The sequence below is a fragment of the Schistocerca nitens genome, chromosome 8, assembly GCF_023898315.1.
Source record: "Schistocerca nitens isolate TAMUIC-IGC-003100 chromosome 8, iqSchNite1.1, whole genome shotgun sequence".
Lineage (NCBI taxonomy): Eukaryota > Metazoa > Arthropoda > Insecta > Orthoptera > Acrididae > Schistocerca > Schistocerca nitens.
The window spans coordinates 85154383-85168129 of record NC_064621.1 but is presented as its reverse complement, the minus strand read 5'-3'; the positions used below and the strand labels follow the sequence as shown (position 1 = coordinate 85168129).

Below are 13747 nucleotides of genomic sequence, written 5' to 3'. Positions count from 1 at the left end.
TTTGCAGAAAGATATCTTCCTTAAACAAATGGCTGGAGAAAAAAGAGTATAATGTTGAAGAACTTTGGCAGAACATTGATGAGGTCATCATAAAGACGATAATTGCTGCTCATCCTGTCCTAAAACACAGTTATCATGCTTGTTTTCCGGGTCATGACTACACATACGCTTGCTTTGAACTTCTGGGTTTTGATATACTATTGGATTACAGGATGAAACCATATATTCTTGAGGTAACTTGAAATTTTCATACCTAACATCAGTGTTGTTTTAAAAGTTCCCTATTTAAAACTTTTGCTGTAAATAAAGAAACTAAAAGCAGTTGGACTGTATGCTGTCATTGCCTTGTATCTCATTAGCAACAGTCTCTTTCTCGCCATTTCACCACATCAGATAATCAGCAGAGCATCTTAAATCTATTATTATTTTCTTTGTACATACATTTAATCACACTGAGTAACAAGATGTAGTTGACAGTAATAATTTAATAACTGCTTGTAGTTACTTGTTGGGTACAGTGCTTTTTCCTCATGGCAAAAATATTAAAATTACCCAGAAACAGAGGAGTGATGGGTTGTGATTAAGACACTGGACTCACGTTCAATATGATCTAGGTTCAAATTCCTATGGTTTGATTTTCTGTGGTTTTCTGAAATCGCTTTAAAGATAAATATTGAAATGGTTCCTTTCAAAGAACTTCGCTAATTTGCTTCTCATCTAATCTGAGCTTGTATTAGTCTCCAATGACTTGGTCTTCAGTGGAATTTTAAAACCAATTCTTCACTTTCTCGGTCAAAAGTATTAGTAAAAAAGACAATCAGCACTTTAGAAGGTAATGGTCATTACTAGAGACCAGATTAACTGCATTTGCATGTTGCATATGTATTTGTGTATTTGGCTCCTTTTCACTGGTTATTGCATATTTTAACTAAAAACTACTGATGATGCATATATTTTAAAAATCTAGACGAATGGGCCCTAGCTTGATCTCATTTTGATGTCTAACAGAGTGACTGTGATGTACACCTGCGTGTGATCATTAACCGAGAGGCTACTGGCTAGTGAACTGCTTACTGAACAGGAATGGGCAGGCATTGCCAACGTGCCTGTTGCCCACATCTCCACTGAACCTCCTCCCCTGTTATGCCATACACATCGGCAACAATTAAATTAATCATATTGTTAATCATACAACCATTGTTTCAGTTTAGTTTTCTTTTCATTTGTACATAGTTTAACGTGTTTGTGTGTAGTGTGTAACATGTTGTGCACCATGCCACCTGAAAAAAAGAAATGTCACTTTGTGGATAGCTGACCATTCTGAAACATTCACATATAATGGAAATATTTTATATTCTCGAGTTTGTGAGAAAAACATTTTGTGCAAAAAAAAGTTTCAAATAGACCCGCATATCAAGTCAAGTCTTCATATCGCAGGAATGCAAAAGAAAGGCTCACAACAACAACAGCTTTTGACAATGGCAAGTGGGAGTAGTGGGGATTTAACCTCGAAAGGTAACCAAAACAATCCTATTCACATAGATGTATGTGGAGCATTTATTGCAAGTAACATTGTTCTTCACAAGCTTACAAACCGTATCCTCAAAGGTTTCCTGTGCAAATTTGCTTAAATCAAAACATACCAGTTCAAAATATACAATTTTGTGTAAAAATTACATACAATCAATTTACACTACTGGCCATTAAAATTGCTTCACCAAGAAGAAATGCAGATGATAAAGAGGCATTCGTTGGACAAATATATTATACTAGAGCTGACATGTGATTACATTTTCATGCAATTTGAGTGAATAGAGCCTGAGATATCAGTACCCAGAACCTCTGGTCGTAATAATGGCCTTGATATGCCTGGGCATTGGGTCAAACATAGTTTGAATGGCATGTACAGGTACAGCTGCCCATGCAGCTTCAACACGATACCACAGTTCATCAAGAGTAGTGACTGGTGTATTGTGACGAGCCAGTTGCTCGGCCATCATTGACCAGACGTTTTCAGTTGGTGAGAGATCTGGAGAATGTGCTGGCCAGGGCAGCAGTTGAACATTTTCTGTATCCAGAAAGGCCCGTACAGGACCTGCAACATGCGGTCGTGCATTATCCTGCTGAAATGTAGGGTTTCACAGGGATCGAATGAAGGGTAGAGCCACGGGTCATAACGCATGTGAAATGTAACGTCAACTGTTCAAAGTGCCGTCAATGCGAACATGAGGTGACCGAGACGTGTAACCAACGGCACCCCATATCATTATGCCGGGTGATACGCCAGTATGACGATGAAGAATACACGCTTCCAATGTGCATTCACCTCAATGACGCCAAACACGGATGCGACCATCATGCTGTAAACAGAACCTAGATTCATCTGAAAAAATGACGTTTTGCCATTCGTGCACCCAGGTTCATCGTTGAGTACACCATCGCAGGCACTCCTGTCTGTGATGCAACGTCAAGGGTAACTGCAGCCATGGTCTCCAAGCTGATAGTCCATGCTGCTGCAAATGTCATTGAACTGTTTGTGCAGATGGTTGTTGTCTTGCAAATGTCCCCATCTGTTGACTCAGGGATCGAGACGTGGCTCCACGATCCGTTACAGCCATGCAGATAAGATGCCTTTCATCTCAACCGCTAGTGATATGAGGCCATTGGTATCCAGCATGGCATTCCGTATTACCCTCCTGAACCCACTGATTCCATATTCTGCTAACAGTCATTGGATCTCGACCAACGCGAGCAGCAATGTTGCGATACGATAAACCGCAATCACGATAGGCTACAATCCGACCTTTATCAAATTCAGAAACTTAATAGTACGCATTTCTCCTCCTTACACGAGGCACCACAACAACGTTTCACCAGGCAATGCCGGTCAACTGCTTTTTATGTATGAGAAATAGGTTGGAAACTTTCCTCATGTCAGCACATTGTAGGTGTCGCCACCGGCTTCAACCTTGTGTGAATGCTCTGAAAAGCTAATCATTTGCATATCACAACATCTTCTTCCTGTCGGTTAAATTTTGCGTCTGTAGCACATCATCTTCATCATGTAGCAATTTTAATGGCCAGTAGTGTACCTACAATTTATGGAAAAAATAAACAATGAGATCAAGGACAACGTAATTTGGATATCACTTGATGAAATTACCAACACTTGCTGGCATTACATTGCAAATTTAATTGTTGCTGTAAAACAAGAGCCTTCCTCTTCCTATTTAGTGGTCAGCAAAGAACTTGAAAAGACAAAACATTCTGTGATTGAATGCGGGTATTAGAAAAACATTTCCAGAATCTTCTGCAGATGAAGAGGTGTTTGTGTTTGTTTTTCAGCTTCCTATGTGATCAGAGCAGGAAAAGCCCTCTAAGTATTTTATCCCACTGTGATTCATGTGATGTTATTTGCTCACAGAGAACATTGCACTGCTGAAGGAGTATGATCCACATTGGGAATGTAAATAAACTGCTTTGAGGGGTTCAGAGCACAAGTGGCATAACTTCACCGACAATAGTTTTGAGTAAGAGGAGCCTTCATTAAGAAGTGTATAAACAGTTATTAATGTTAATAATTTATTTGTACTGGTAAATATAGAATAATATGCACTAAAGACTCTCCAAATATATTAACAAAACAAAACATCATACGGGAAATGTGTAGAAAATGATGTGTTAAACAAGAAAGAAAGGAGTTACTTAATTTGTGCATTGAACACTTTTATCAAACATCCACTGTAATGTCAAGTACATTGTGCTTTTACAGGTTCGTCATTTTCCTTGTCCGAAATCTGATCCCGGGAATCCGAACATTGAGTAAACGCCTTCATAGGCAAGTTCTTGAAGAACGCATGATACATAGGAGGAATAAATTTTAGAAGATCAAACATATCCTTCTTCTTGTCTGTTGTCATAGTCTGCCTGGTCTTGTAAAGATTCCCTTGTGTCACTGATGCAAGGCTTTGAAGAGGTCTGCCTAACGTATGCTTACAGAAAGCCACCACATGAAATTCTTCAGTTTGGTGGAAACTTGATTTAAACCTCATGGAAAATGGCACTGCCCATTCAGATTGCATCCATATGACTTGCAGCCTGTTTAACACATGCCCAACAGTAGCCCTTTTCCTGATCTCTGTGCTATCTAGTAGCTACTTCGTTGACACAAGTTGTCATTCTTCACTATGCGAACAATGAAATGTTCTTTCTTTTTATACCCTTGGATAATATCTATCCAATCACCAGCTGAGTAAATATGTTGTTTTCTGCGACTGGCTAATTCAATCAGACCAATGTCTGCATCATTAGGCAGGTAGATATGGCCAGGTATCATAAATTTGTAGTTTATTACTTCCACTTTCGTGCTTGGGTCTTGCACTAATTTCAACAAGGAAACACACGATTACAATTACAGTTCTGCCCTGTACATGAATTAGAATATGCAGTTATTACTTTGTACGTCTTTGTGTATTCCTTAAGGTGTTTCACAACAAGGGACACAACATCTTGGGAACCTTGACTGCCTTCTGTTTCATCCCACATGTATATGTATCCATTTCCATCATTTAAAGAATTGCATCCCAGATTATACACATATAAATTTCTCTTATACTAGGCAACAGATGTCTGCCGTTTTGGAAAGAGCAGTGCCTTTTGTAAATCAAACGTAAACATGTAGAGGTCACTAGATATAGCATTTCTATCTTGTTTCATTGACTCTCTTGCATCTTCAGCCTGTGCCAGGTGTTTGTCTTTCTCACTTTTTAGCCTACATCTCTTTTGTACACCGTCCTCAGTTGCTATCTTCAACTGTAGTTCATAACATGTTTTGCAATTATCTTTGGATGGAGGCTTGAAGTTTAGATTAAATTTTGATCTGGAAACATGAAACATGATAGTAATATTTTGCTTTCACCAGTTCTTTGCCAGTGTTCCTACACAATTGAATATAGTGTTCATACATTTGTCTCACTGTTAGGTCTTGGCTGGAGATATTGTCAATCGGGATTATCCTTTCTGGTATAATGGCTCTGGTAAGAGGGAAACAACTTGATATGTTCTTGAACACTTCTGTCGTCTGTTTTATTTCCAGATTTTTTCTTCCTTGTGAATCAGCCACAGCAAACACTTCCTCCTTTCCTATACACCTGTATAATCTCTGTTCATTTATTTGCAGTGTCCCTATGAAGTACTTTTGCACACCTGTATACTATTATTTCTTACCCTAAGAAAGTATTTGTATGTGACTGCTTTTGGAGAACAAGATCCATCCTTCAAGCATTTTCTTTGTACCAAGTTTGACTGAACAAGTCTAAAAATATACACATTCTGTATGGAGTAGTCTGCTAATTCCAAAAATTTTCAAAAACTTCTTTCCTCTTACTTGCCTCCATTTTTGGATGTCGTTCCCTCATGCAGTTACACTCTTTGTCCTCAAATATCTTTTCTGGAACATTCTTTCCACTTATCTTTGGATGGAGGCTTGAAGTTCAGATTAAATTTTGATGTGGAAACATGATAGTAATATTTTGCTTTCACCAGTTCTTTGCCAGTGTTCCTACACAATTGAAAATAGAGTTCATACATTTGTCTCACTGTTAGGTCTTGGCTGGAGATATTGTCAATCGGGATTATCCTTTCTGGTATAATGGCTCTGGTAAGAGCTTACAGATGTTCCATTTCTGTGTGTTGAGTGTTCACCTCCTTTTATATCCCCTGTGAACTTCCTTGTAATCTAAAACTATGATAAATAAAGTTACATCAAATGCTGTGTTCTGTGCTACAATGCAGTTATTGTATGTTCATAGTATACACAATATGTAATTGTTATAAATTGCACTTCTGTTCAGGTGTATAAATAATGGTAAAATGCAGCAACCTTTGACAGGTTATGTTAGAAACAGTATATTATTCATTTTGGCTACATATATTATTAATTATTATTGGTGTGGTTTAACTGTCATATTATCATTCAAAGAAACATTTTGCTCACTGCCTGGTGGATACTCTGAACAACACTCCATAATATGGTCACTACGAGAATCTTCACATTCCACCTTTACTAATGTGCATGGACATACATATGTTGTGCTCTGAACAAAGTTGGGAAACAGTTAAAGCATGAACACAGTTCTGAATTCCATGCACAGATGATGAAACCTCAGAGATATGTACTCATTGCTCTGAACTGGAGATCTCTCTCTTAACGAATATCTCTGTAACTCGTTTTCAATGAAAAGTGGAGTTACGCCATTTGTGCTTTGAGCCCCTCATTTCATTCACAGAGAAAGTGTTCCATAAGGCACCTGCTCGTATCAAGATCTACAAAGAAAAACTACCAAGTGTGCCTTTGCCTCCCGAACCTGTGGTAACTAGTTGGAGTACATGGGTTGAAACTGTGTTGTTTTACAATGTACATTTCGAGGTCATCAGAGGCAAAGTAAATGACTTCAAGACTTCAGTAGCACAGAGGATTTGGCAGTTTTCCACATATACTTGCTAGTATTAAAAATATTAAAATGCTTGACACTCAAGGTTTGACACTGAATGAATCTATTCAGTTAGAAATTAGTTTAGTTAACTGTCCTTGCCAGAGGTACTCCCTAGAAAATTTACAGAAAAGTTTGAAAACATTTTGAACAATAACCCCAGCTTTGAGCCCATGTCCCAAATTTATAGTTTATTAATGGGACAGGTGAACTTTCTCCAGAAACAAAAAAGTGCCAGCATAGCACCCAAATTCAAATACTGCGTGGTTATCTCAGTTTATGTAGAACATTCCTTTTCTGCTTATAAAAGTGTTTTGAGTGATCAAAGACACAATCTTACTTCCGAACAATTGCAATGATACCTGATCATTTATGTTGACAATAGTAGCAAAATGTAAAATAAATTGTAAATGATACTTTAGTATGATAATATTAATTAAACATTAATGTTGTTCAAAAAATTCCTCATTGTATGTTGTTTTCGAAATAAAATATTATGGAGATCTTGTGCATGCCCCTCTTCGTGCCATATGTCTCGAAATTGGACCTGTGCATATTGACAGTGTTGCAGCAACTAAATCGCATTGCATTCACTTATTACTGACAACAGTAGCAAAGAAGGAGCAATATTTTAAACATAGTGTTCATCTTCCTTTTGCATTTTTTTAAAAACTTAAAGCATAAAGGATCTTGACTAACCTCTACCAAAAGTATACAGATCGTGAGATCAGCATTCTAAATGTCCCAATTTTTCTTGTGACTGGCGCTCTTCCTTCCAGTCGATATGCATAAGGGCAACTTATTTGATCATGCATGTTTCAACACTTTTTGTGCATATTTTAAGCATTTTTCATGCATATTTTGAGCTTTCTGTATTGCGTGTTAGACTATGGTCGTTACTATCTCATACCTGGTGTACCGTATGGTTGGCCAAGTCAGTCTTTCAAAGAATTTTGTAAACGACAGCTGTGTGTAAGTTGTGAGGTACGAGACAGTCATTCTCAGCATGCAGTGCTGCAGAAAAACTATTGAACTTAGCCAATTGACTTCTCTGGGTTTCAGTGTCTGCCACACATTTTCTACAGAGGAACTCTGATTAAAGATTCAAATTAAAGATGTCCTGCACTGCAAAATGTTGGCCTGTTTAAGACAACATGTGAATGTGTGGTGAACTATGTTACACAAACCATTCATGTAGCTAAGAAATTTGCTATAAAGCACACCACCATACAGAATACACTGATGACCCAAAACGATATGACCACCTGCTAAATAGCATGCACGAATGCCTTTGGAATGCAGAACAGAAACAGTTCTGCATGGCATATATTTGACAGGTCCTTGGTAGTTTACTGGGAGTATGTGGAACCAGATGTCTGTGCACAGGTCATGCAATTCCTGTAAATTTCAGACTGGCAGTTTGTGAACATGGAACTATTGCCCAGTATCGTCCAGGCATTTTCCTCAGTTTCAGATAAGGGGAATCAACATGAGTTCAATATTGTGCTGCTCAAGCCACTAGAGCATGATTCTAATGTTGTGACATGGACAGTTATCCTGCTGGATGATGCCATCCCTGTCAGGGAAGGCATCATCCATGAAGGGAAGCAGGTAGTTTATAGTAATGTCCATATATTCCACAGTTCTCAGTGTGTCTCTGATTACTGTCACTGGTCCCAAAAAAGCCCAGGTGAATGTCTCACATAGCATAATACTGCCCCTCACCATCTTGTGTCCTTTGTGTGTTGCATGTTTCAAGCAGCCATTCATCTGGATGACAGTGTGTCCAGAAATGGCCATCAACCTGGTGTAATGAGAAATGTGATTCATCCGACGAGGCGACATGTGTTCATGGAATCATGGTCCAATCTCAATGATTCTGTATGCACTGCAGTTGTAATTGATGATATCATTGGGTCAACATGGGAATGCTTAGAGATTGTTCAACCATGTGTGCTGTAAGATGTGCTCTGAAAAATTTTTGCCTATACCGGCACTGTACTTGCCACAGATTGCTGCCTATCCGGCTTTACTGGGCAGGAAGCATCTGACTCCACATTTTGTGATGAGGCATGGACATCCAGCACCTTGTTACCTTTTCTTGATTTCACCACCCTTCAGCAATTTTCCATATATGCTCATAGCAGTAGCATGGGAACAGCTGACCAGCTTAACTGTTTCCGAGATGTTCGTTCCCACAATCAGGGGCATAATGATGTGGACTTTGTCAGAGTCATTTATGTCAGAGATTAGTTTGTCCAACAAAACTGCAACATTTAAACTTTGTGTGCAGTGTTGATGAGCTAGCCTAACTATCTTTATTTATTGGTTACTTATTGCAAGAGTACATACAATGATTATTTGTCCTGGATGTAGACAGTGTCAAACTTTACATAAATTTATATCTAAAAAGAAAGATGATGAGACTTACCAAACAAAAGCGCTGGCAGGTCGATAGACACACAAACAAACACAAATATACACACAAAATTCAAGCTTTCGCAACAAACTGTTGCCTCATCAGGAAAGAGGGAAGGAGAGGGAAAGACGAAAGGATGTGGGTTTTAAGGGAGAGGGTAAGGAGTCATTCCAATCCCGGGAGCGGAAAGACTTACCTTAGGGGGAAAAAAGGACAGGTATACACTCGCGCACACACACACATATCCATCCACACATACAGACACAAGCTCTGCTTGTGTCTGTATGTGTGGATGGATATGTGTGTGTGTGCGCGAGTGTATACCTGTCCTTTTTTCCCCCTAAGGTAAGTCTTTCCGCTCCCGGGATTGGAATGACTCCTTACCCTCTCCCTTAAAACCCACATCCTTTCGTCTTTCCCTCTCCTTCCCTCTTTCCTGATGAGGCAACAGTTTGTTGCGAAAGCTTGAATTTTGTGTGTATATTTGTGTTTGTTTGTGTGTCTATCGACCTGCCAGCGCTTTTGTTTGGTAAGTCTCATCATCTTTCTTTTTAGATATATTTTTTCCACGTGGAATGTTTCCCTCTGTTATATTTACATAAATTTAGTTACACATCTACCCATAATTAACTTCCACTTAAGATACTGTTAGTAACCATCGAAGCCAAACAATAAAATACAGCTGTATAATAAAAATACAGATACAGTAACAGGACAAGTAATTTGTAAAAATATAACACTAGAAACTCAAGGTTGGAATACCAACAATATAAGGAAAAGACAGATTGGTACTCATTGTAAAGGTGGCATGCTGAGTTGCAGACAGGCACAACAAAAAGACATTTACACATCAGCTCTTGGCCAAAGCTTTTGTGAGAAAAGGAAACACGATGCATTCATTCACACAAGCAAGAACACATCACACACACATGAAAACTGTCTTTGCCAGCTCGCATCAGAATTCAACTGTCATGTAGAATGGAAGCAGCAATCTAGAGGGTGTGGGGAATGGGAAGAAGTAGCAAGGTACTCTTTTTGTGCTTCCTACCCCCCATCCTCCCACCCCCTCTCCACCTCCCTGACCCAGTGTCCTGATGCTGTGCCTGTTGGCAGTTTAGTCACTGCATGCTTCACCAGACAAAAATGCAATTGAGTATGCAAGTGTACTAAAGACATACACAAAACAGTGATAATTGAGACACACACACAGAGAGAGAGAGAGAGAGAGAGAGAGAGAGAGAGAGAATGGCCAATGTTCAAGTATATAACAGGAACAATTCTTTGAAACAAAAAACTTCATATGGACATAAGCCCAGTTCCAAATGCTTGCTGAGATAAAATACATTTAATTTACACTATTATTTATTTACTGTATCATTCAATATATTGTCAGATTTCCACATGTCAAGTAGTTAGTAAACATTACAAGTTTTCCACATGTAATGTTCACCATACACACATTTGTGGGATGTTGATATGTGCAGAATGTTGCCTTGTGCTGTTAGTTGGACTATACTGCACTATTTCAGCAATGTGTTGCTGTTACTGCACAGATTGTTGAACTACACCTTCAAAAGAAAAATGAGAACTTGGAAGAAAATCTGTTTTATGGTCTGTACTGTAAACTCTGGTCAGCAATCTACGATCAGGAATTTGACATGTCAGAAAACATCGATGGTATTATTCAAATGCAGCAGGAGAACTACCATTACAGAACCCATGAATATACACCATATGTGCACACCCTTCATTAGTGTAGATGTGTGGTATTTTAGCCAGTGCGTGCAACAATTAACTGATGCTTCTCTCTGATATGCTCTCAGTCCCTTGCACTACTTCAGTCATAACACACAATGGGCAACTGCACTTTCAAAAGGGTATTTTAAGACAGAAAGACAACCCAAGCAAAGAGGTTAAAACCAATGATGTAGGAGAGTAAAGTATCAAAGACATTAGGTTGGTAAGACATGTACATGCAAGTCACCAGCCCAAAAACAAATTTACATTAAATGTGTTCTATCTTGGAACAGTTCAGTGTAGCGCATATGTTCATATTAAGTTATTTGCTTCAAATGGATTTTCTCATCATATCTGTGAATATTGACACCCTATATGCATGGTGTCACTCCTATGGGCTGTCAGGTGCTTTTCCTTTGGTGTTTCGGCAGTTATTTTGAATAAAGTTCTTTGCAATATGTTACTGGAGTCATCCCAAACAAATATTGCTCATCATGTCTCGTGTATGACGCCCAGCAAGAATACAAACTTTTAGTATGTTCCCCTTTCAAAAAAAAAAAAAAAAGAAAAGAAAAATATTTTAAATCATAACTTTATATATCTGTTTGATAGACTGATCCCAGGTTAGTCTTACTTGTTTTATCAATATGTATTAACAGGGACAGTAAAACATGAAGAACAGTCAGCAATTCATCAACAACAGAGAAGCATTTCTACATGGCAATAGCAGTCAACACAGGCCAGCTAAGTGCTGTTGCTGCTGGAGTACTAGTTATTCTTCATGTTTTTTGTCCCTGTAAATACAAATCAGTAAAACAAATATCATACTAGACTAATTTGGGACTACCCTGTCAAATGGGCATGTAAAAATCCACTTAAAAACCATTTTTCTGTGACAAGAAACAAACCAACACTTTCATCAACTCTGGGTTTTGTATGAAAGATGTTCTGAGCAGTACATGCTCGGGCTGGCAAAAAAGAAATTGGTGATATCAGTTGAAACCACAGGGAAAATGTGCCCCTAACAACTCTTGGGAGAGGCTCTTGTATGCACACACACACACACACACACACACACACACACAGTGGTTTTGATCACAATCCATAAAAATGAGCTTTTTGCGATGTGAATTCTTTTGAACTCATATTTTCAAACTCATTAACCAAGACTGATCCAGTAGAAGGCATTTTAAGTCATGTGTGAAAAGGGATTCGCATTTTTAGGCATTTGAGCTGTATAGGAAATGAACTGAAACAGTTGTATCCCCAGCTGCCCAAATGGTTTATGGAAAGAATTTTTTAACATACTCAGCGTATGATCCTGATTACACTTTTATCAATAATTATACCTGTTTCTGAGTAAATAGTGTTTCCACAGAACATCCATATAACATTCTCTTGCTTCTGTTGCTTGTGCCTTCATCCTGCAGTTTCACAAGGTCGGCATGGTTAGGGTCGGATTTGGCAAGGTTAATGTTAAGAGGTGGCTGGACGCCCTTCCTGTTGCCATCCCGTACCCCCCAGGACAGAGTTAGTATACCCCAGCTGTCTGCATCTAGTGTAATCCATGGAAGAATGTGAACATGTTTGGATGTCTGCGAGTTGTGGAACTGAGGGGGGATGTGAGGAACAACCTGGTATTCACCTAGTGGGATGTGGAAAACCACCTAAAAACCACATCCAGACTGGCCGGCACACCAGCCTTCATCAGTAATCCGCTGGGTAGATTCGATTTGGAGCCGATGCACCTGCCCAAGTCCAGGAAGCAGTGCGTTAGCACTCTCGGCTAATCTGGCGGGTACATCCATATAACATTACAGACTGGAAATAAGCAAAATAGGCATCTTTGTCATAGTCTGAAAGGTGAAAGCACTGAGAATGAGCTCATAACACTCAGCGGTATCTGTTGTTCCTGACTAAGTTTGCATGTGAAGTGAATACCCAAGTGCTTTGAAGTTGAATTTCTATATTGAGGGCAGATCATTAACATATATCAAAAATAATGAGATCAAGGACAGAACTCTGAGTGAATAAATGAGGAATAACTCCCCACACATAAAGTAACTATTCACATTTAGTAGTCCACAAATTCCATCAGTACATTCTGCTTCCTGTTGGTTAAACAGGGTGGAAGCATGTAACCTAATTCTCCATATCCATGATTATCTATTCATTGATTTTTTAAAGTATACATGAAAGGACAAAAACAACATACAATATCTTTCTGGCATGAACTAACTGCAACCTTAAACTGGTGGAATAACAGGCGTGCACAATGTTGTGATACCAGAGGTCTACCTAATGGCTACGTTCACTCAGTGCAGATCAGTCCTGCTGCAACCTGTTAAATCCTACCTGCCTTACCTGGTCTGCACTCACACTGACACAGTGCTTGCAGTTTAATTAACCTGATGTGGTTTGTCTTTTAGGCCTCTCAGTAACAATCTTCAGTCTGTAGAAGTAATGAAGTTGTAAAAATCTTAGTGGCTATCAAAAGGTTCCCACTCAATGTAGCACACAGTTCAACAACTTTAGTTTCACAGATTAACACTTCTACTCGTCTTTAGCAGACTTCTTTGAGTTGAAGACCAATCTTTAAGATATCAAAAGCATAATGAGCACACACATTAGGTTAGACCCTACGATATCTACACCCTACAATATCTAACATTCCCAGGTCAGTGTCTGTCTGCGTGACTGTTAAAAACACTTTCTCTCAGGCGAGTTGACATTTATGTCACATACTGAGGTCTGTGGTCCCTTGGCAGTATAATAGACATTAGCTTCTTAGTCAGTGCATTCAAAAGATATGCTCATTTATGTTACATATTTTGATACTTACAACCACCCTCATAAAAACCTACAGGGCACTTCCCTCTGGCCTAGATTTGTGGAATGTGGCAAGAAGGAAGGTTTCACAGTGAAATCGAAGGGAAAAATCTGAAAACTGTAAATCTGTAATTATATCACAAAAAATAAATCAATAAAAATTTTAAAAATGTCATTTTTTAACTGACTGTCTATTCTTCCGTTTGTTAAGACTTCTTTTCCTCCAGGATGTGTACATGTATCAAAAAAGATCTGTATGCCCTTAGCAGTA

The 13747-nt window shown here is 38.7% G+C and overlaps 1 protein-coding gene across 1 annotated transcript in view; it reads left to right on the top strand.

The window, feature by feature from the left end:
- The window catches only part of LOC126199400 (tubulin polyglutamylase ttll6-like), a gene marked incomplete at its 5' end in the record, with an annotated part of 426833 nt that overhangs the window by 137304 nt on the left and 275782 nt on the right, over positions 1 to 13747 (top strand). Inside the window, one exon of the mRNA XM_049936319.1 lies at positions 8 to 233. Coding sequence (XP_049792276.1) covers positions 8 to 233 — 226 coding nt within the window. The remainder of the gene's footprint in view (positions 1 to 7; positions 234 to 13747) is intronic.